General features: G+C 47.6%; 3 protein-coding genes across 3 annotated transcripts; 2 read left to right on the top strand and 1 right to left on the bottom strand.

Annotated features, from left to right (window-relative positions):
- Window positions 1-3242: 3242 nt before the first annotated feature.
- LOC120689418 (putative pentatricopeptide repeat-containing protein At3g15130) lies at window positions 3243-4112 on the top strand. Its single transcript, XM_039971699.1, has one exon. It carries the CDS (start codon window positions 3243-3245, stop codon window positions 4110-4112), a length of 870 nt encoding a protein of 289 aa, XP_039827633.1.
- A 13931-nt stretch (window positions 4113-18043) lies between these two features.
- LOC120689417 (pentatricopeptide repeat-containing protein At4g21065-like) lies at window positions 18044-19183 on the top strand. The gene has a single exon (XM_039971698.1). The coding sequence runs from the start codon at window positions 18044-18046 to the stop codon at window positions 19181-19183; it is 1140 nt and encodes a 379-aa protein (XP_039827632.1).
- A 297-nt stretch (window positions 19184-19480) lies between these two features.
- On the bottom strand, window positions 19481-22206 carry LOC120691472 (double-stranded RNA-binding protein 8-like). The gene is made up of 4 exons (XM_039974543.1): window positions 21997-22206; window positions 21385-21650; window positions 20744-20957; window positions 19481-20647 (listed from the first exon to the last, which is right to left on the bottom strand). Exons 1-4 carry the CDS (start codon window positions 22079-22081, stop codon window positions 19896-19898), a joined length of 1317 nt encoding a protein of 438 aa, XP_039830477.1. The 5' UTR covers window positions 22082-22206; the 3' UTR covers window positions 19481-19895.
- Window positions 22207-23615: the final 1409 nt, after the last annotated feature.

Here is a 23615-nt window from a genome sequence, read left to right as displayed (position 1 = left end):
TTTAGGATTCGACTCCATGATCATATGCTTTGTATAATGGGATTTTAGTATATATCAAGGCTGACCTGCCATACTCGTCCCAACTGATTAGGGTCAGTCACGTCCACCTACAATACTCGTCCCAGCTGATTAGGGCCAATCACGTCAAACTGCCTTACTTGGCCCAACTGATTAGGGCCAATCACGTCATCCTGCCATACGCGACCCAATTGATTAGGGTCAATCATTTTCTACCAGTCATAATCGTCCCGACTGATTAGGGCCAATCTCGTTGTTAACATACCGTATTCGAAGTTATATGCCCATTCAAGAACATATGCATAATACAATATGAACACAGAGACGCAGAAAAGCGCCCAAGCTCTCAGTTACAGCACCAAAGCGCACCATCGTACACAGCAACGCAGCAACCCGGCCAATATCTCCCGTGCCGTACATACTCAACTCTTTCTTGAAACCTGCCCAAAACAAAACAAGCTCTGTCACTTCCTAAACAAATAAACAAAACTTACTTTCATTTTCTTCTTAAAAAATAAACAAAACTTACTTTTATGTCAACCGCCCACCCGATATTACACCCCAAATCCCGAAAATTGATTGGCTTGCTAAAAGAAAATTTTAGTCGCGAAGTCCTAAAAGAGAAGGAAAAATGAATTGACGCGCGGGCCCTTGAGTGGATTCTGATTCGTCGCCGCGTGTCAACCGCTGGAGCAAAACTAATTTTGCTGTCGTGTGTCGATTCGGGCGCTCGCTGCTCGCTTTCCAAATACCGAAATAATCTGCTGTCTGAGGATCGACCGTACGAGATTGGTTCTCACGGTCGACCGTAGATTAGCTAGCCCCGATTTGGAGTACGTTTCACGTACGAGCTCCGGAGAAATACAAGCTGACTTTGTCCATTTGATTTGACGAGGGAATAAAATGATGGAGCTTTCTAATTTCTCGCTCCATTGTTTGCACCATTTTCTACATATTTTTTTTTGATAAATTTTAGAGGAAACTATGGCAGTCGTGGTTTGATCTGAACTTTCTCATTGTAAGGATCGTGGCCCAAGAAAGGGGGTTGAATTGGGACTTTTTCAAAATTCTATCTAGTTCTTAACCTAGACTAGTATTGCCCAATCTATAAAATTTGAAACCTAGTCACTAGAGCATGCTAGCACAAGGTCCTTAGGTAGGTGAACACACTATCATGATCATGTTGCCTAAAAGATATCACACTAGCAAGATCAAAACCTAAGCAAAAGATCACACTACCATGCAAGTTGTCCTAGTCAAACTACAAGCAATCAAAGGCAAGAGTAACAACAAAAGGATTTAATTGCTTGAAATAAAAGTAAGAGACACGAGACAACCGGATTTTTTCCCGTGGTATCGAGGAGTTGACGCTCCCCCCTAATCCACGTTGGAGCACCCACACAAGGGTATAGCTCCCTTGCTTCACCAAGGAGCAAGTGATCACTAAGAACGTTCTTTCTCCATCACCGGAACGGCGAGCTTCACACCGTGTACAATCTTCTTGTCTTGGGGCTCCCACAAACACCAAGAGCTCACCAAGAACCTCCCGATCACAAAGACCGGCTAGGTGCCGTCAAACACCAAGAGTAATAAGCTCCTAAGCCTTCACTTGACCTACACTCAGTTGCCCCTAGCTCAAGCACACTTGCTACACTTGCAAAGGATGGATTCTTCAAGGTTGAAGCACAAACAAAATGCTAGATCTTCTCTTGTTTGCTCAAAGCACTTTCTCTTCTTCTCAAGGGTGGCCTCAAGTATTCAGGGTGTCAAAAGCAACTGAAATGAGCCATGGGGTGCCCTTATATAGAGTGGAAAGAGTTACATAGCCGTTGGAAGTCCACTACAGAAAATCCGTGAGCACCGGAAGAACCGATGTGTGTCAGATTTGAGGCATCGGTTCAACCGGTCTTTCTGTGTCCAAATTTTAGTCGTTGGGGTTCTGACACAGTATCCAGGCTTGCGTCATTGCACCGGTGCATGCTCCGTAGGGGCATCGGTTCAACCGGTGCTGAAGAGGTTGACTGATCAACTCAAACAAGCTCTCTGGAACATAGGACGTCTAATGCACCGGTGCTTCAATTCTGAAGCGTCGGTTCAACCGGTGTTGAAGAGAAGAAGAAGTCCACCAAAACATGCTCTCTGGAACAAGGTACATCCAACGCACCGGTGCTTATCTTTTGACCGTCGGTTCAACCGGTGCTATAGAGTTTTCGACTTGATTCCTACCTGTACCCAGAGAAGATAGACCGACAGGGCATTGGTCCTCCCGCCAAGCATCGGATGCTCCGACGCTAGGGCACCGGTTCAACCGGTGCTGCTGTTTTTCTTTGTTTTCAGCTGAATTTACTTGGATTTGAATGTAACTTCGATTGTTTCTTCTTCCAAGTGTTGTGTTAACTTCTATTGACCATCTTGAGCTATTTTTGAGCGAGTGTGCAAGATTTCTAAGGCCAACTCAATTTTGATCAAGCTACTAACTCATGAACCCCTCTTAAAAGTACAGTCAAGAACTAAAAACTATAACCCTATCTAAATCAAGTGTCCTTCATTTTCTTGTAACACTTGAGACTAGAAAGGTCCTTAATCTTTGAAATTGAGTCCTTGGCACGCATGATTGTTCCGAATTGAGGGGTCTCTTTTCACATTTCATATGAGACTAAATTAATCATTATTTTTTCCTTCAAAACACACGTTAGTCGCATACGGTTGTCATTAATCACCGAAACTTACCATTAACATCTATCGGCCTAGATGCACTTCACTCATTAATACTGAAGCTGATTTTGTGTACTCTTTTTCATTAAAAAAACACAGGGGCAGAGGGTACAACTTTAACCCTTATCCTTACTCGGTATTAGATACAGTGTGAACTGTGAATCTTGCAGACGCAGCAGAATCACTAGCATTTCTCGTAAGTTTTTCAGCTTGAAGTAGAAATCACAAATCAAGCACAATTTACAGGTTATTCCAGTTCAAAATCAGAATATTGACTGCGGATTACAGTATTAGTAGTGCAATGAATTTACAGGTACAGTGGATTGATACGTGAGAGGCAGGGCACCTGGGACAACCGGAACCGAATCCAAGTTTTGCCGCCGCCGCCATCTCCTGATGCTGATGCTGATGCTGGCTTCGCCCCTACGCCGCGGCGCCGCCCATCTCGATTTGCCATTGCCATCTCTCATGCGCTCTCCATCCCCGCAGCCATTGCCCGCAGCTCAAACATGCTCTCCACCCTCGCCGGCTCCACTCCCACTCCCACTCCCACTCCCACCAGGGAGAGGGACCCCTTCGCCATCGCCCATGCCCTCTCCTCCATTGCCTACTCCTCGTCTTCCTTCACCTCTCCACCATCCCTCGCCACGGGCTCAGGGCTCCACGCACAGTGCATAAAGCTCGGCGTGTCCGCCGGCACCTTCACCACGAACCACCTCCTCATCTTCTACAAGAGGCGCGGCCACCTCGCCGGCGCGCTCCGCGTGTTCGACGAAATGTCGCACCGGAACCTTTTCTCCTGGACCGCCATGGTGTCCGGCTCCGTGCGCAACGCCGCGCCTGACCTGGGCCTCCAGCTGTTTGTCTCCATGCTCGGCAACGGCCTCTGCCCCAACGAGTTCGCTCTCGCCAGCGCGCTCGGTGCTTGTTGCCAGTCAGCGGTGGCCAACGCCAGGCTCGGCCTTTCCGTTCATGGCCTCGCTGTCAAAGCTGGCCTGGATGTCAATCCTTATGTGGGAAGCTCGTTGATGCTAATGTATGCCAGGCATGGGCGTACTGCTGCTGCGGAGCACGTGTTTGCAGGCATTGTTTTCAGAGACCTGGCATGCTGGAATGCGATGTTGGAGGCTTATATCTCGAATGGATACGCATGTGATGCGATGAGGACAGTGGTTCAGCTGCATCGCTGTGGAATAAGGCCTGATGTTTTCACCTATATTTCAGCTGTAAAGGCTTCTTCGATCAACAGCGAGTTGAATTTTGGGCGGCAGCTACATGGTCTTGTCATCCACAACAGGTTCGAATCCAGTACTTCAGTGATGAACGCGCTTGTTGATATGTACTTCAGAGCAGGACATGGCCATAGCTATCTTTGGTAAGATTCGGCAAAAGGACACTGTCTCCTGGAACACGGTAATTTCCGGTCTTGCCAATGATGAGGAAGTGAAGGCAGCTACAGACTGCTTTGTCGACATGTCACTATATGGTTGTAAACCTAACCAAGTTACATTATCTGTGTTGTCGGTCGAAACCCACCGGCGAGCAGCGACAGGCAACACGAAGAGCCGGGAGGTTGCCGGGGCGCTGGCAGGCACTGCTCCATCGTCGACGGCCCGCAATTCCAGCACACGCCGCGGCTTGTGAAGACGCAGGGCGTGCCACCTGACCTATACCCGATCAGGAAGGTGCGAACGTGCTTGCAACGATTAGCCTGCATACACAAACACGTGGAAACATAAGTCCGAGCCGTGGTCGGCTCCCCGGGATGACTCTTGCATCGGCTTTAAGGAGCCGATCGAGTCCCGTTGTCAGATTGGATCTGTTTACATCCGGATATTGATAAATAAAGCGAATAACTATAAAACTGCTTCAATTAAATTTAATTAATCTAATCCACGATGGTAAAAGCTTCACTGCTAGATCGGAACGTCCTACACGTGACTGGGCCTAATGAACGTAACAGATAACTATACCATAACCCAAAACAGAGGCCTAAGAACTAGCAAGAGTCGATTCCCGGAACGATCCCTATTAAGGCTAAGATAAAGCATCTAGTACACCACCGGATCATCCAACCCGTTTGCAAAGCCTAATCTAACAGATATTATGCCAACTCTTAGAGATAAGAGCAAACCATAACAGATTAGATCTACTAGGCGTAAAAGAAGCAGGGTGTTGACTTTACGCAGCTAACTCTATGCAACAAGAGCTAGCATAAGATGATGACATGATCGCGTAAAGACAACATGATATTCGTAGATGATAAGCAACAAAGCACAATAGATCTACTAAAAGCCGTGCTATGAACATCGAGATAACTAGTACTACTCGCCATCAAAAACGCTTCAGTACGAGTAATACCAAGGTAAAAGCAAGAACAACGCTGCCCTGATCGCGAGAAGCGATCAGGGCAGCATGGCGCTTACTTGGATGAAACCCTAGGATTAGGGGTGGCGATGCGCCGAGATTGTTGTTTGCGAGACGTGATGACGTTCTTTCTTTTATGAATAACATAGGGTATATATTTATAGTCCGAAGACTTGGGAAACAATCTAAACTAATCTTGTCCCGATCGGACTTTATCTCTAATCTTAAACTAAATCTAAAGATACATGGCCCATGGGACCCAAATGCTCACGCAGGAGCCGATTTACAAGCCTTCTTCAATCTTCTGCTTTAAGCCCATCTTGCTTTCGGCCCATAAATTAATCCTGTTAATTTATGGCGATAACACATGCCCCCTTGTTTTGGCAATGATAGTTCCAAAACTACTCTGTCGCATCATCTTCCCGTTAATGCTCATTAAACACACTGCAACCACCAAAGAAGACGCAATGTATCTGCAACTGGCTCCTCGTAGAACGTGAAACTGCCAGTCCGTCTTCCGTCTTTTCACTATTTAATCTCACCCCGAATCGGCTCTTCTTCACGGCAAACTCCTTCTTCCTCCCAAGCCAGTAGTGCAGAAAACCCCAGTCCTCCAACACCAATAGCCATGGAGATCTCTTCCTCCTCTGACTCCAACTCCTTTGGAGACTCTTCCTCCTCCTCTTCTCCTTCTTCTTCCCCCCCTCCCTGCTTCTTCCACCGACTCCATCCTGGAGAGTCGGGAGCCAACGCCGGAGTGGGACCCAACTGCAGTGTATGAAGCGCTGGCTCCTCTGCACTGGGATGCAGAGGAGTTCGACTTCGGGACCGTCTCCGAGGAAGACGAGCCCAAGACCGAGGGAGAAGACCTCCGGCTCCTGTTCCAAGAGGAGTCGGAGAACAGCGACGAGGAAGACCCTTCTTCGGACGGAGTCGACTCCTCCTCGGAAGAGGAGATCGACTCCCCCTCCGACGATGACGAGCCGATGGGCGGAAAGCCCTTTCGGTTCCTCGGGTCCTCCGAGGAGGACAGCAAAGAAGAGAACAGCGGCGGCGGCGATGGTTGGAGCGACTTTGGGTCCGAAGGCGGCAGCAGCGCCTTCGGCAGTGACGACGACGACGACGACAGTGACGACGACGACGGCAGCGGGGATGCGCTGGCCCGAAGCCCCAAACGCCGTAGGTACTAGGTACCTACGAGCAGTAGAAGTAGGTAGCATCGTAGGGGTAGGATCACAAAGCCGAAAGATTAATTCCTTTGTAACAATCGGCTTTCCTTGTAATGACTTTTCTATTAATGAAATCAATTTCCTCCAATTCTGTATTTTACTTTCCAAAAAGCCGATGGCAACGCATCAAGCTTCTATAAATATCCAAGAGCCGACGAAATTCGAACTAGAAGCAACCCGCACAAGAGTAGAGTCACACTTCCACCTTGAACCGAACTCGAAACAAGCTCTCAAATCCGAGCGTAATTCGAAAACCCAGCTCTACAAATTCGAGCAAGAACTCCTCAAGCATCCAGAATTCGAATCAGAGCCCACAGCAACCAAACCCCAAGTCAATGGATCTGAACTATGGCAGACTCTGCAGCTCAGACAACAAATCCTACCGTTGATGATGCGGCAATCTGCAGCCTGAAGGTAATATTCAGCCTGATTCTTTTAATACTCCTCAGCTTATTAAGCTTCTGAAACGCTAAACTCTGAAACATGACACCATATGCATACTTCTGAATTTCTGAACTTCAGGTGTCAGATATCCTTCTGCCGCATCCCTCCAATCCAAAATCTTTATGTCTTGGCCCACAAACCTATGAAAATCCCATAGATTTGATCTCTTGTGAAGCAAATAGGATCCCTTTTGTGAGTCAAAACATTGATTTGAACCTCTGGGCCGACTGCTTAAGAGCCTGGCCTAACCCTCCTTAGAGCTGGATTACATGGTACCGCAGAGTAGCAAAAGATTATATGCCCTTGTGGCAGGATTTGAACATAGCCGATGCACTTAGCTTATCATTGTCTCCACTTGACAAAGATGAAAATCTTCTGAAAACTATCGGCTATTTCTGGTCCGATGCTCTGAACTGTTTCCTCTTTGGTCATGGATCCATGACTCCCACTCTGCTAGATGTCACCATGATCACTGGCTTAGACATTGGATCTCCTAATCCAGCTGCCCACAAAATGGCAGAAGTCCCCTTCAAACTTTCTTCCAAAGTTAACTGCACAAACTGGGGCACTTACATGAATCAGCACATGAAAACAAAAGGTCCAGTGACTGAGAAGGAACACACAGCCTTCTTAAATCTTTGGCTAGAGCACTTCATCTTCTATGGCCCTTCTTTAGCTCCAACTAAAAACTATCTTCCCTTGGCCTATCACCTGGCCCATGGCAATCACATCGGCCTAGGCAAACTTTTTCTTGGAGAAACCTACAGATATCTCTATTTGATGACATCTAACTTGCTTAACCAAAAGAAATTGAGAACTGGAGGCCCTTGGTGGTTTATTCAGTTGTGGGCACAACTGTACTTTCAGCACCAGATTCCGAACTTCCAAGGCCTAACCAAGAACTCTTTTCCTGATGAGAGTGACAAACCAATTAGATGTACTAGCTATGGCCAAGCTTTATTTAGTCTCCCTGGCAATAAACTGAATTCAGCAGATGCAACAAACTGGTTCAGAGTCTTCTACAAAGGATTGGATAATCCACTCTATTTCCCATTCACTGAATCTGAATCCTTTGAAAACCCAACTGCCTTCAGATTAGACAACTTTGCCGATGACAACAACACTCGGCATTTATACTCTTTAATGATCCGACCTGGCTTCCTTCCTATTGGCATTAGCACCTCTAATAGAATTATCAAGCCAGGTTATGAATCTTACCAACCAGTCATAGCAGCTCGGCAATTCGGCCTAGGACAAGTCCCTCCCCACTTCCATATTCACCACTTGGTGGAGAGCAGAACCGATCTGCCTGATGGTCTCACCAGCTCAAGATGCTACAACATGTTCGATGACCTCCGCATTCAAATACCAGCCGATCTATCCTTTGATCCTTCATCGATCGATTTTAGCACATAGTGGGGAATGTGGAAAACCATGTTTTCAGAAAAGCTCTAGGTCCTCGACTGCAGCAAATTGATCCTGAATATGTAATCCCCGAGGAAGAGGTACTGAATTTATGCACTTTACCCTTTCTAAATCATCCACTCCTTTACTTGACTAATCCTGCTCACCCTGTTAGCAGCAACAGGATGGTCCAGAACCTATGACCAGCGATGGGGAGCCATTCCACTTTCTTCCAACTGCTCCTAATGTACACTTCTGCAAAGGATCATCATCAATGAAGAAAGTGATAATGACTATTCAGCCAGACTTACTTCAGTCGGCTTCCAAACGAAGACAAGCTTCTGCAAGCGTTGCCCCCCCGAGTCTTGACCAAGAAAAGGAAGATGATCACGAGGCGTGTCATCAAGAAACCAGCACCAGCTTCCCCGAGTCCATCAGAGTCCAACACCAACCAGGTAGTTCATCATTCTAAAACTTCTTCTTTATTATTGCACACACATGTACTCTGGTTGACTGTAATTCTATTTCCAGGACGCAGCTGAAGACATCCTTGAAACCAGTAGCCCAGCACAACACGAGGTCATTGTTCATGAAGCTGACACTGGAGCAACTGAGACTTTAAATACTCTAACGGATGTGCATGACGAACAGGCTAACACAGTCGAAACCCCTGTTGTCACCTCCAATCCAACCGGATCGGCTACACCTGAACCGATCATTACTTCTTGTTCAGAACAGGTAACTTTTATGAGAACCAATTCTAAACCAGCCGATAGCTTCATAAATGCATCTCGCTCTAACTTTAGATATGTCCATAGGGCTTTGATATTTCATGTTTACTTTCCTTCAACCCGGCATCGATGGGTCTGATTGCCCCTGGAACAAAAACACCATCTCTGCAGCAATCGGCTAACTTGGCAAATCAGCTTCAACTCATCAAGGATCTATTATCTGCTCCGATCACTGCTCTGGTTGATGATTCCAGCAAGATAAAAGAAATTCTTGAGCAGATAGAATCCCAGCTTCCAGAATTACTTCGAGTCAAACTCTGGCCAGCCGGCCATCTTCCTTTCTTTTGGGCAGAGGCGAAGGCAGCTCAACAAAGAATAGAAGCACGTCATTCTCAAGTCTTTCTGAAAACTGACATAGCTCAAAAGTGCAAAGCCCTCAACCAAAAGAAAGCAACTCTGGATGCTAAAGCTGATATCTCCGAGAACACAAGATGACTCAACCTCTTGGAAAAGGAACTGATTGAACTTGAAGAAAAGGTCCGCACTACCCAAAGACTAATCCAAGAGGAGAAAGCTTTGATCGCAAACTCTAGGCAGGAAGCCCAAGAAATGGCTGAACAAATACAGGCAGAGTTTGCAGAGATAAGCACCTTGAGTCGACAGATAATATCAGGTGATGACAAGGACGACGAAGAAATCATTGCAAGAGCTGATGCTGTACATGCGAACGCCATCCATGCCATATAAAAATTCCTGAACTAGTAGAACTGTTCAGGAAACATTTGATGTGGCCTGTTAAACCTGAAACTTGTACTCATTTAAAACATCTTAAGTCGATGGTTAGACATCGGCTGTCTTGCTTCTCATATGTATTTTTACTAGCCAACTCAATGTGTTGGCTTCTCATTCTTTTTTTTACCGGCCAACTCAACGTGTTGGCCTATCTCTTTTCTTTTCTTTTTTTTACCGGCCAACTCAACGTGTTGGCCTATCTCAGTACAGCCAAATGGATCTCATCGGCTCTTGTTACTCGCTTTCCCACATGCTCGGAAAGTACTTCTTGAGGTGTTGACCATTAACAGCAACAGGAAACTTGACGCCGTCCAATTCCTCGAGCATGTATGCATTCCCAGGCAAAATCTGATCAATCTTGTACGGCCCATGCCAAGTTGGAGACCATTTACCAAACTTTTTATCTTTAATTCCCAATGGCAATACTGCCTCCCAAACCAAGTCTCCAACCTGGAAATTCTTTGGTTTGACCTTCTTGTTGTACGCACGAGCAACTTTAGCCTTATTTTCCTTGATTTTCTCCAGCGACCAAAACCTTAGCTCTGTCAGATCCTCCACATTATCGTTCATCAAGGCTGCATATTGTTCAGTTGTCAGATCGTTCTGGAACTCGACACGCCTTGATCCAGCCGTGATTTCCCATGGTAACACAGCGTCTTGGCCGTAGACTAAATGGTACGGCGATGTCTTGGCAGACCCGTGACATGAAATACGATAGGCCCACAAAGCTTCTGACAACACCTCATGCCAGTGCCTAGGATATTCATCGATCTTTCTCTTTATGAGCTTGATGAGGCTCTGGTTGGATGCTTCAGCTTGTCCATTGGCCTGGGCATAATATGGAGATGATCTGATCAGCTTAATTCCCATGTCATCGGCGAACTTCCTAAATTCCTCTGATATAAAGACCGATCCTCCATCGGTCGTAATGGTCTGAGGGATCCCAAATCTGTGAATGATGTGCTCTTTGACAAAACTGATCACATCTTTTGACGCTACTGACCTCATGGGCACTGGCTCTACCCACTTTGTGAAATAATCTGTAGCAGCTAAGACCCATTGGTGACCCTTGCTAGACGACGGGTTGATCTGACCAATCATGTCCATGGCCCAACCTCTGAATGACCACGGTTTGATGATAGGATTCATTACTGATGCTGGCACTATCTGAATTTTGCCAAACCTCTGACATGCCTGACATCCTTTGTAATATTTGAAGCAATCTTCAAGCATAGTGGGCCAGTAATAGCCCGATCGCCTAATCAGCCACTTCATCTTATGAGCCGATTGATGAGTACCGTAGACTCCTTTATGAACCTCATGCAAGAGCTGATTTGACTCTGAAGGTCCCAGACATTTAAGCAGTAGTCCTTCCAAGGTCCTGTAGAACATGTCATCCCCTATCAGAACATACTTCATGGCCTTGAGTCTTATCCTTCTGGGTGCCCCCCGAGCCGAATCCTTCAAGTAACTGAAGATATCGGCTCTCCAGTCTCCGGGTTCTAGAAACTGAACTTCTACATCGACTCCATCGGCTGTTTCCTTGTACCCAGAAGCCATCTGTGCCAAATCATTAGCTTCATTGTTCAGAGTCCTGCGTAACCAGTGGAAATTGATGTACCTGAATTGTGACATCAACTCACGGCACTGCATCCATATCGGAAAAAGAGCCTCGCTCTCGTATCTATATTCTTCCGTGAGCTGAGAAATCACTAGCTTGGAATCTCCAAATATTTCCACCGCTTCTGCACTAGCTTCGAGGAGCAGTTCCATCCCTTTGCGAACGGCTTCATATTCCACCAAATTATTGGTGCATGGGGCAGTCATCCTGATGGAGAAGGAGTAAGTCACCCCTCGAGGAGACACCAACAGAATTCCCACACCGCACCCATCATCACAACCCGATCCGTCAAAAAACATAGCCCAAGCACGAATAAATAGTGCAGCTATATCAGTGCTGATCCTATCTGCAACAAGATCTGCCAGTGCCTGTCCTTTGACTGCTTTCGCAGGCTGATATCGAATATCGAACTCTGACAATGCAAACATCCATTTTCCAAGCTAGCCTTTCAGGAGAGAAGCCGACAGCATATGCTTTATGACATCCGATTTGCATATGACAATTGTTTCCGCCGAGAGCAAAATATGACGAAGCTTTGTACATGTAAAGAATAAGCAAAGGCAAAGCTTCTCGATCTCAGGATACCTGGTCTCGGCGTCTAATATGCGCCTGCTGAGGTAGAAAACCACCCTCTCCTGGCCGTCGTGCTTCTGGACTAACACCGAAGCAATCGAAGTGTCACCCACGGATAGGTACACGTAGAACGGCCTATCTTGCTGAGGAGGAACCAACACTGGAGGCTTTGATAAATATTCTTTGATTTCATCGAAAGCTTGCTGCTGTTCTGCCCCCCAGCGAAACTCATCATCGGATTTGATCTTCACTAAACCCATGAACGGTTCAATGCGCCCAGACAGATTAGAAATAAATCGTCTGACAAAGTTAATTTTACCAATGAGCTTCTGCAACTCTTTCTTCGTGGTTGGTGGCTTCATCGTTTTTACAGCTTCTTGACTCTTCAAGCCGATCTCGATTCCCCGTTCGTGCACCAGGAATCCCAAAAATTGACCGGTCGATACTCCAAAGGCACACTTCTTTGGGTTCATTTTGAGCCCAAACCGTCGAGTCCGCTCCAAGACTTGACGCAGATCTTCCAGGTGCCCCCCAGCTGATTTGGATTTGACCACGACATCATCAATATAAATTTCTACCAGTTTGCTGATGAGATCATGAAAAATATAATTCATGGCACGTTGGTACGTTGCACCGGCATTTTTCAGTCCAAAGGTCATAACTAAATATTCGAACAAGCCGACCGCACCTGGTACTCTGAACGCGGTCTTGTTTACGTCTTCTGGGGCCATGAAGATCTGGTTGTAGCTGGCATTACCGTCCATAAAACTCATCATTTTGTGGCCGGCAGCTGCGTTGATCAATGTCTCTGCAACAGGCATCGGGTATTCGTCCTTTGGCGTCGCTCTATTGAGATCTCTAAAATCGACGCAGACACGCCATCGGCCATCATTCTTTTGTACCGGTACCATGCTAGAGATCTATTCTGCATACCGGCAAGGCCTGATGAACCCAGCATCCAACATCTTCTCCACCTCTTTCTTGACTTCTTCTAGGACTTTGGCCTTCATCTGACGTGCTCGTTGCTGAAACGGCCGAAACCCTTTCTTGAGCGGGAGCCGATGCTCGACAATACTTCTGTCTAGACCGGGCATCTCGGTGTAGTCCCATGCAAAACAATCCCGGTACTCTTTCAGCAGTGCAATCATCTCCTCACGCAAGACCGGATCTAACTTCTTGCTGATAAATGACGGCCGTGGCTTATCCCCAGGACCGATGTCAACCTCTTCCAAATCATTAGCTGACGTGAACCCGTATCCCAGCTTGCCGTCGTTTGAAAAACCAGCTGCGAATGCAGGTGAGTCTTCGTTATCCACGAGATCCGCGGCAAACACAGGGAGATGACAAGAAAAATTATTTGGCCAACCGCATGGGCTGGCCGCTTCTATACTCCCATCATCATCCGAAACTAAATAGTCGATGAGTGGCCAACTGCCAGAGCAGGCCATCGTATGTACATGATGTAACAATTCCGACCCCAAATAGGATTTTTTTTTTATTTTTTGGGGCCGGTCGCTGGGACTGGCCTCTCTATCTCTACTACACCCCGTAGCGTGCCAGGATGCGTCTACTCTGTGAGGCCAGTGGATAAGACCAGCCTCAGTCCGTTTTTTGTCTCTTCGATCCGATCACAATCTTCCAGGGCGATCCCTGAGATCGGCTCTTGCCCTTCCGCATCCCAGGCGTTCATGTCTGCGAGCGAGACCTCACTGGAGTCATCTACATGGACCACATCCACTTCATCGCCATCCCATTGGACGAGATACTGATGCATTGTGGAAGGGATACAACAGTTGGCGTGAATCCAATCCCTCCCAAGCAATACCGTGTATATACTCTTGCTGTTGACGATGAAGAACGAAGTCGGGATCGTCTTGCCGCCCACTGTCAACTCCACATTAAGAACCCCCATTGCTTCTGATGGTTGTCCATTGAAGTCATTGAGCATCACATTGGTCTAGATTAGGTCGGCAGAAGAACGCCCCAAGCGGCACAGCACCGAATATGGCATCAGGTTGACTGCGGCACCGGTGTCAACCAGCATCCTGTTAACGGGTTTACCGTTGATGAAGCCCTTGAGATACAACCCCTTCAAATGTTTGTAGCTTTTTTCCTTTGGCTTCTCGAAGATGATTGGCTGGGGGCCAAGATCCAACTGTGTAATAGGCAAATCCTCCGGTTGGGGTGCCCGGAACTCTGATGGGAGCACGAACACCATGTTCACATCAGCCGATGGCTTCTTATCGGCTTTTGTCTGCTTGGGGCGCCACTCTTTTCTTGGAGGGCGTCTTTCCACCCTTCGCGGGTGCTTGACTTGTTTCGCGAGATCCGGGCGCGCCTTCCTCGGCACGTCAAGGTACTTTGCTTCTGCCTCTTCTAGATTGCGCAAGCGCTGCACTCTGCGCTTCTGCGAGCGATTAAGCCCGTCAGGACACCACCGTCTTCTTCTTCTGGCTCGGAATCACCCCTGGTCGACCGCTCAACATGTTCATTGTGACGCACTTTGGGCCCCAAGCGTCGAAACACCGAAGTATCGCCTGACTGGCGTGTCCGAGGCCTACACTCCAGACAATCATCTATAGTGGGCAATCGGCTCATGCCGAAATTCTAGTAGTACCTGAAGAACGGGCAATGCCAGTGGTCACGTACAGCCTAGCGCCTTCCCAGCGTCCTCCCTGTGCGGTACTCGTACTCCTCTTCTTCCGATTGATATCGGCGACATAACTTGTGCTGATATTCATATTTTTCCAGAAGCCGATCGGAAGCTAGAAGCTGATTGCGGATGTAATGCACTTGCTCTTCAGTAATATGTTGTCGCCCTGGCTCATTTTGATCCTGAGGCCATTTGCCAGAAACGGCCTCTCTCCTTTGCTCGTCACGACGGCGTACAGGCCCCGCCATGTTGATCTGGAATGAAAAATTCTGGCTCCTAGGAGTGAAGTCTGACAACTCTACCACGTTGGCTTGTGGAAAAGGCTTCGTGTCAACCTTCATCGTGTGTTGAGCCAGAATTAATCGGCCTTGCTCGATAGATGATTGGATCTGACGACGCGGCTCCTTACATTAACCCGTGGCATGAGTGAACGAGTGGTGCCATTTGCAGTACAGCCTTCCCTGCAGCTCTTGTGCGGTTGGTAGCTTGTGATTCTCTGGGAGCTTCAGCTATTTTTCTTTGAGGAGCAGATCAAATATCTGCTCTGCTTTGTTCACATCAAAGTCGAAGCCCTTCACAAGCCCCTGCTGTTTGACCCACTTGCACGGGACAGGGTTTGCCCCCCGAGTCCACTCTGCCACGGTCACTTCTTGCTCCTCGCCAGAGTCATCAGATTCATCCGCCTGGGCCATGTTTACATGACGCTTGAACTTGTCCTGGTACAGCTCAGGATGGTAAAGCTCATATGCCGTAAGCTTCTGCACCATGTGTGCCAGAGAGGTGAATTCCAACTGAAAAACCAGATCCTTAATCGGCTTAGCGAGTCCCAGAACAGCCAAATCCACTGCCTCCTTCTCTGTGATGCGCGATGAGTAGCATTGGTTCTTGGCTTCTCTGAAGCGCTGTATGTATTCCGACATAGTCTCTCCTCGCTTCTGCCTGACTTGGGCGAGGTCGGCAATTCCAGCTTCAGCAGCCTCTGAGTGATACTGGGTATGGAACTGATCTTCCAGCTGCCTCCAAGTTCGAATTGAGTCTGGAGCCAATGACGCGTACCATCCAAAAGCCGGGCCTGTAAGAGATTGGCCGAAGAACCGGACCCTCAGAGGATCCGATACTGAGATCATCCCAAGCTGTGTTAAGTATCGGCTCACATGCTCTATGGAGCTGGCTCCTTCTGACTAGTTGAACTTGGTGAACTCAGGAAGCCGATACTTGGGAGGCAACGGGATCAAGTCGTAGTCATTTGGATACGGCTTGGAGTAGCCGATCGCTTTTCTCTTGGGCAGGATGCCGAACTGGTCTCTCAGTATTGCACTGACTTGCTCCACACTAAGAACTCCTGGGGCCGATGGCTCAGCACTCGGCCCGGTAGCGTACTTTGCCAGCCACGCTTGTTTCTCCGCGTCTGCTCCAGAAGTTCCTGGGTTTACCATCTGCACCGAGCGTGTTGGATTGACGCTGTCAGGGATGTAGGCGCACGTGTAGCCGTGCGGGATCTCCTTGGGTGGCTCGGTGAGGAATTGGCCTTCTCCAGGATCACCGCCGATCTTGTGGACGACGTAGATCGGCGAATTCTGCTGTATTGCTGCCGCGAGCGAGTAGGACACTGGCGGCTTGGTTTGCAATGCAGTTTCCCCCTTGTGACTCCCCAGAGTTGGTCCCGATGGGGAGTACTGGTTCTTGATCACCTCTTGGACAACGCGATGTGCCACGCGCTCAAGCTCGTTCACCAGGCTTTCTGAATGCCGATGGAGCGTGTGAGCCACCATGTAGTTCATCTCCTGGCGTAGGACCCTAGTGCGCTCCTCTGACGGCACAGACAGATCAACATTGTCGAGAGCGCCCTCCGGTGAGAACCCCTTCCACCTGATGCCATGGTTGCGGGTCCTCTCAAAAGAGCCGATGAGATCTGCTTCGAACTGAGCTTTGGCCTCATCGTATTTTTGCTTGTGTTCCAGAGTCAGATCTTCATATGTGACAGGTTTGGTGACCGGCAGAACCGATGCTTGGTCCTGAGCTCCTGTCATCTCTGCGGCGGGCGTTGTTGTCGATGAAGGTCCCACCGGGCGTGCCAGAATGTGTTGTCGGTCGAAACCCACCGGCGAGCAGCGACAGGCAACACGAAGAGCCGGGAGATTGCCGGGGCGCTGGCAGGCACTGCTCCCTCGTCGACGGCCCGCAATTCCAGCACACGCCGCGGCTTGTGAAGACGTAGGGCGTGCCACCTGACCTATACCCGATCAGGAAGGTGTGAACGTGCTTGCAACGATTAGCCTGCATACACAAACACGTGGAAACGTAAGTCCGAGCCGTGATCGGCTCCCCGGGACGACTCTTGCATCGGCTTTAAGGAGCCGATCGAGTCCCGGTGTCAGATTGGATCTGTTTACATCCGGATATTGATAAATAAAGCGAATAACTGTAAAGCTGCTTCAATTAAATTTAATTAATCTAATCCACGATGGTAAAAGCTTCACTGCTAGATCGGAACGTCCTACACGTGACTGGGCCTAATGAACGTAACAGATAACTAAACCATAACCCAAAACAGAGGCCTAAAAACTAGCAAGAGCCGATTCCCGGAACGATCCCTATTAAGGCTAAGATAAAGCATCTAGTACACCACCAGATCATCCAACCCGTTTGCAAGGCCTAATCTAATAGATATTACGCCAACTCTTAGAGATAAGAGCAAACCATAACAGATTAGATCTACTAGATGTAAAAGAAGCAGGGTGTTGCCTTTACGCAGCTAACTCTATGCAACAAGAGCTAGCATAAGATGATGACATGATCGCGTAAAGACAAGATGATATTCGTAGATGATAAACAACAAAGCACGACAGATCTACTAAAAGTCATGCTACGAACATCGAGATAACTAGTACTACTCGCCATAAAAACGCTTCAGTACGAGTAATACCAAGGTAAAAGCGAGAACAACGCTGCCCTGATCGCGAGAAGCGATCAGGGCAGCATGACGCTTACTTGGATGAAACCCTAGGATTAGGGGTGGCGATGCGCCGAGATTGTTGTTTGCGAGACGTGATGACGTTCTTTCTTTTATGAATAACATAGGGTACATATTTATAGTCCGGAGACTTAGGAAACAATTTAAACTAATCTTGTCCCGATCGGACTCTATCTCTAATCTTAAACTAAATCTAAAGATACATGGCCCATGTGGCCCAAATGCTCACGCAGAAGTCGATTTACAAGCCTTCTTCAATTTTTTGCTTTAAGCCCATCTTGCTTTCGGCCCATAAATTAATCCTGTTAATTTATGGCGATAACAATCTGTCATGCTGAGGCTCTGTGGTGCTAAGGAGAACACCTCCCTCGGTCTTCAGGACTTGCCTATCGTCATGGCTACTCTGAGAAACTACTTGTAGCGAATGCGGTCATCAACATGCTGTCTAGATGTGGTCTGCTCCACTCTGCTTATGGCTTCTTCAGTAATCTCAGTGTCAGAAATATTATGACATGGAACGAGATGATTGCAGGTTATGGTCTGCACAGTAGTTCTGAAGATGTAATGAAGCTCTTCCGCAGCTTGCTCTGCTTTGGATCAAAACCAGATGAGTTCACCTATCCAGCTGTTTTGTCTGCATTCCAACAAGCTCACGACTCAAGAAACCATGAGCAGATCCACGCATGTATTCTGAAACATGGGTTTGCATCATGTCAGTTCGTCTCGACTTCACTAATCAAAGTAAAGGCAACCCTTGGTTCGGTTCATGGTTCACTGAAAGTCATCGAGGACACTGGCAAGATGGATTTGGTATCATGGGGAGTCACCATCTCTGCATTCTTGAAGCATGGCCTGAACGATGAGGCCCTTTACCTTTTCACTTTGTTCAGAGATGAGTGCACACAGGAGCCTGATGAGTTCATCCTGGCTACCATCCTGAACGCTTGTGCAAACGCAGCATTGATAGGGCAATGCAGATGCATCCATTCCCTCGTTGTCAGGGCAGGGTATAGCAAGCACTTCTGTGTGGCAAGCGCCTTGGTTGATGCGTATGCAAAGTGTGGCGATGTTACTGCTGCTGAAAGTGTGTTCACTGATGTTTCGTTGGTAACTAATGACACCATACTGTACAACACCATGCTGACAGCTTATGCCAACCATGGTCTGATCCATCAAGTCCTCAGGCTGTACCGAGAGATGGAAGAACTACAATTGGCTCCAACACCAGCTACGTTCGTCGCGGTCATCTCAGCTTGCAGTCATCTTGGGCAAGTCGAGGAGGGAAAGCTGCTGTTCAGTTCCATGCTGTTTGCACACGGCGTGCATCCGACAAGGGCCAACTACTCCTGCCTGGTCGATCTCCTGGCGCGAAAAGGGCTCGTCAGCGAAGCGAAAGATGTCATAGAAGCAATGCCATTTCAGCCATGGCCTGCAGTATGGAGGTCTCTGATGAATGGCTGCCGGATCCATGGGAACAAAGAACTTGGCGTGCTTGCAGCAGAGCAGATCCTGAGAATGGCGCCAAGCAGCGACGGCACCTACGTATCACTGTCGAATGCCTATGCTGGAGATGGAGAGTGGCAGTCTGCAGAGGAGACAAGGAGGATGATGGCTGAGAATCAAGTGCAGAAGGTGCAAGCTTACAGCAGTGTTGAGATCTAGCCATTCAGCAATGTTGCATATATATAGGGGAATTTGGGGTAACAGTTAGTGCTGAGCAACAGAATAACCACGCTAGGGGCAGAAAATTTTGTATCGCAGTCACGCAATGAATGTGAATAGTAAACACGGTTTTTGCCGTACAAATCAGGTAGTCACACACAAATACTCCTGAAAGTTGGTTAGCTCAGTGTTGTTTGGGCAGTCAGTGAACTATGCTTGCAAATGCAGAAAAAGGTACGGCTGTTTCTATTGGCATTCACGATGAGATATTATGGCTTCAAACAATGAATACAAATGTTGAAACGGCCATCCAATGACCAGATCATGGAATTCAAGTGGAGGATTGGACCAGCAACACCAAATTCATTTCATTTCTAAATAGTCCTCTCTCGACAGGAAAACCCAACCATAATATCAGGAATACAATCTAATACTAATAATGGCGAATGTGAACTAACAACCTCAGCACACAGTCTCATCTGTTTTTCCATAATTCTCTCTAAACTAGAAATACCACTTCTTTGCATGTGAATACATCATTAATATTGTATGCTCATTATGCTGTAGTCAACCCCACAATTTATTTCGTGATCATATATCTCCTGTGGACCTATGTCTCCAGCAATGCACGCGTCTCCTGAATTTCAGGCTTCCTGTTCATGGACAGATTTGCTGTTCTGAAAAAAATAGGTTCTAGTTAGGTTGCACCAGTTCACAAATGTGAGGTGGCCTCGGCTTCTGTTTGCTCCTTATGTGGCATCACTGCAGTATTACTTGGTGGCCCTGGCTCATGTGCATCCATAGCGCTCCCATTAGACTGCAATGCTACATAGCCACTCAGTGATTCCTGCTCTATGGTTCTAGCTTCATCCTTAGGTTTCAGTGTTTCAACATTACTTAGTGACTCTTGTTTTGTACTTCTAGGTTCCCACAGTTCTACTATGCTAGCTTCCTCACCAGGCTGTGGCGTTGCACTGCTGCTGGGTGGTTCTACAACTTCCTTGTTAGATTGAACCATTGCAGTATCTCTAGCTAGCTGTTGTTCTACTACTCTAGCTTCCTCCACGTGTAGCAGCATTGCAGTTTCACCGGCTGGCCCGTGCTTTACAATTGTAGCTTCCTCATCAGGTTGTAGCATTGTAGTATCTCTAAGAAGCTCCTGTCCTACTCTTATAGGCTCCTCAGGTTGCAGGATTATAGTATCGCTGAATGGCTCCTCTGCTATTGTTACCTGCATTGGGACATCAGAATCCCCAGCCACTCTAGGTCCATCAATTTCAACATCAAATATTTGGTCAGTCTTCCTCATGAATTTCCTCTTGTTCCATTTCTTCTTGTGACCACCTCTCTTGACTTTAAGTGGCTTTGGAGTTTCAGTTGGCTTCTTCTCTGCCTCCTTAACCTCTCTTTGGCCAGGAACAACGATGTACTTTGTGTCACCATTTGTGCAACCCTCTGATCGACCTGCACAAAACATTATCCATTTATGACTCTACATCCCAGCTAGCACTGAACAGGAGGAACAAATTTGCATGATGCGTCGAATAATAAGAAAATTACCCTGGATTGCAAGAAGAGCAGTTCGGGCAGCTTTTATCTCTGCCTCCTTCTTTGTTCTAGCGGCAGCACCAATGTATTGTATGCCACCGATCTCAACAGTGCATATGAAAGGAGCTACGCCTGAAGCTTGTTTAGTGCAAATATAAGATGGAATGGCATAATTCATCTTCTGAGCATACTCCTGAAGAAGATTCTTGCACAGGCCAGTTTCTTGCTGCAAAGCATAGTCAGGTATCAGCGAACACATCAATCAAGAAGGGATGCCCACTGATGCTAATTTAGTCATCCTGATTCCTAATAAGAACTAAAGAATCTTCAAATTCTAGAAGGGGGGAAAAAACTCTGGACATAGTACGAAAATTTAATAAACATACAGTGAGCTATTATGATTCATAAACGGGCAGAACAAGCTTGCACGAATCCTTACCACAAATTCCCTAATGTATTCATGGGATACCTTAGCATAACTGGGAGCTTCAAAAATATTAAACAAACAACTAGAGAAAACAGCAAAGAACCAACAATATGAAACTTGGTGAAATGTCATGAAAAGAAAAACTTATGTGATTGTCATCAAGTACTCTAACCAACCACTCAAACTGATTAAAATTACTCGAAAGCTAAGAACATGAGCAACTTACAACTGCTGGGATGCTTCTGCATTCAGTTGCTGGAATGGACTTAACTATCTCCATGAGCGCAACTTCAGCGGCAGACTGCTCTGCAGCCTTTCGGCTGAAGAATCCGGGAAGCGAGTCGTACTTGGTGTTGTTAACCACCACAGTGGACTTGAAGATTGGTTCGTGGGAAGGGCCCTCTTTGAGGGTATGGTATTCCGGGGTTGGAAGGCCAGCTTTCTGCGCATACTCTTGAAGGCGGCTCTTGAATACGTAGCAATTCTCCACCCCTGTGCCAAATCAAGCATACAACAGCTAAGGAAATATCAGTGCTGCAAATGTTTGGGAGAAATAAGGTTAATTTAGATTTTTGGAATCCTCCAGTGCGATGCGCTAGCAAGCTCTAGTGACAAAAAATACAGTAGAACGAAAAGGGGAAGGAAAGCAAATGCGGATGCGCTGCGCTTTTAAAAAAATTCAGGCTTTCAGCTATATATGATCCTGGGGGCCAAGCAAATTTGAGAAGTACGAGGCAGAAAAGATCATCCCCTCCAAGATACCTAGCGAATCGACACGAGGAAAGGAACACATGGATCTGATGAGAAGGGGGAAGGAAGAAGGGTTGGAGAAACGTACTGATTCCGGCGGGAGCGGCCGCCACCATGGGCGCAGGAGAGGTGCTTCTGGCGGCATCGGGCGGCGCTGCGCCTCCGCCGTCCATATCCACCCCCACCGCCGCCGCCGCCGCCGCCGCTAATTGCCTTGGAGAGCGAGGGACACTGGAGGGTTCTGTGCTTCTGCCTCTGCGTGCTTCCGGAGGAGGATAGTTCTCTATGGCAGATGGGTCCCTCAAAATTGTGGTGCCCGCTTGTCAGTTAATGCTCATTGAAGATTTGCTGGGTTTGACGCGTGGTTTGTTTCGTCCGTTTTAGTTGCGCATAAATAAACATATTTGCTTCGTTACAAGCGGTTGAGTTTCAACCGATTTTTGTGGCGCGACGGCGACGGCGTGCTGCACGGCAGCGGAGGCGGCCCGACGAGCTCCCGCTCTTAGAAGAAGAAAGGAGGGAGGTTGGCCAGCGGCAAGGGCGGGGCGCGGGCGGCGATTGGAACCGGTTAGGCGGCGGCCGGGCGGGGGCGAGCGACGGAGCCGGTTTAGTGCGGCGGGCGCGCCACTGGGGACGGCAGCAGGTGGGCGGGAGGCGGGGGCGAGCAGGAGGCGGCGGCGGTAGGAGATAGCCTGGGCGGGAGGTGGAAGATGACGAGAGGCTGATTGGTTGAAATTTTTGTTTTTTTCAACTGAAAGAAAACAAGCAAGACCCACAAATAAAACAAGCCACCGCCCCAACCTTGCCTCCTCCTCCTCCCCAGTATCCGCCGCCGACTGCACCTCCTTGGCAGAATGGTGGCCCACCTCCGCAGGGGGTGAGGGAGGAGGTGGAGGCGTGAGGAGGAGCCGTGGCTCGATGGAAAAGAGGGCGGGGAGAGGGTTTTCTGGAAAAAAAATGGACTGCGAGTTCTATTTGCAATAATTTGAAGGACTTTTTAAAAAAAACATATCACGCCGAGAAAAAGAGAACATGTGTCGTGCGCAGAACCTCCAGTGCCCCTGAAGGGTGCATAGCTCACGGTGTATAAAACACGCGAGTAAAGGCTGACACGTCCGGTTTTCAAAGTGGTCAGACTGAGTTTAGCCTTGTAGCCAATCTGGCACTGGGTTTAGCCTTATATCCGATCTGGCAGCACAAACAGGTCTGGCCAGTCCATCAAGGTGGTCAGAACAGTTTAGTAAACTTTGTCAAATTGCCTATCTACACCATTACATAGATCTCGTCGATATGATCGAAATGTATATGTATAAAGTCTAATTTGAAGTCTAGATGAGTATGACTTTGGGAAGAACAATGCCAATGAATCCAACTGGATTTCAAGACCGGTTTTGGTCTGTAATCCGAGGAGTTGTATGAGTTTTGACTTCTATAAAGACAAGACCTCCCCATCCTATTAATATAGAGGGACACGGCCAATGAGAAAAATTCATCAAATAAAACCCTAAATCGAATGAGATTTTAGGTTGGAAGAGTTTCATTTGCCTTGCTGGCACTTGCAATTTGCAAACATATGGAGATAAACAAACACTAACATCAAAATATATAGGCAGAAGTTACGTTGCTAGTCACAGAGGTTATATGGGGTCTGGTGCAAGAATAATCATTGATGAGGTTCATCAGTTCTGGGGGAAGAACAAAGATCTT

This window comes from Panicum virgatum, chromosome 9N (genome assembly GCF_016808335.1).
Source record: "Panicum virgatum strain AP13 chromosome 9N, P.virgatum_v5, whole genome shotgun sequence".
Classification (NCBI taxonomy): Eukaryota; Viridiplantae; Streptophyta; class Magnoliopsida; order Poales; family Poaceae; genus Panicum; species Panicum virgatum.
This window is presented reverse-complemented; position numbering and strand designations above follow the sequence as displayed.

Coding starts and splice junctions, on each gene's coding strand:
- LOC120689418 (XM_039971699.1), top strand. CDS start 3,243: ATGCTCTCCACCCTCGCCGGCTCCACTCCCACTCCCACTCCCACTCCC.
- LOC120689417 (XM_039971698.1), top strand. CDS start 18,044: ATGATTGCAGGTTATGGTCTGCACAGTAGTTCTGAAGATGTAATGAAG.
- LOC120691472 (XM_039974543.1), bottom strand. CDS start 22,081: ATGGACGGCGGAGGCGCAGCGCCGCCCGATGCCGCCAGAAGCACCTCT. Junction 20,958..21,384: donor GCAGAAGCATCCCAGCAGTT/GTAAGTTGCTCA, acceptor TATGCTTTGCAG/CAAGAAACTGGCCTGTGCAA. Junction 20,648..20,743: donor TGCTCTTCTTGCAATCCAGG/GTAATTTTCTTA, acceptor TGTTTTGTGCAG/GTCGATCAGAGGGTTGCACA.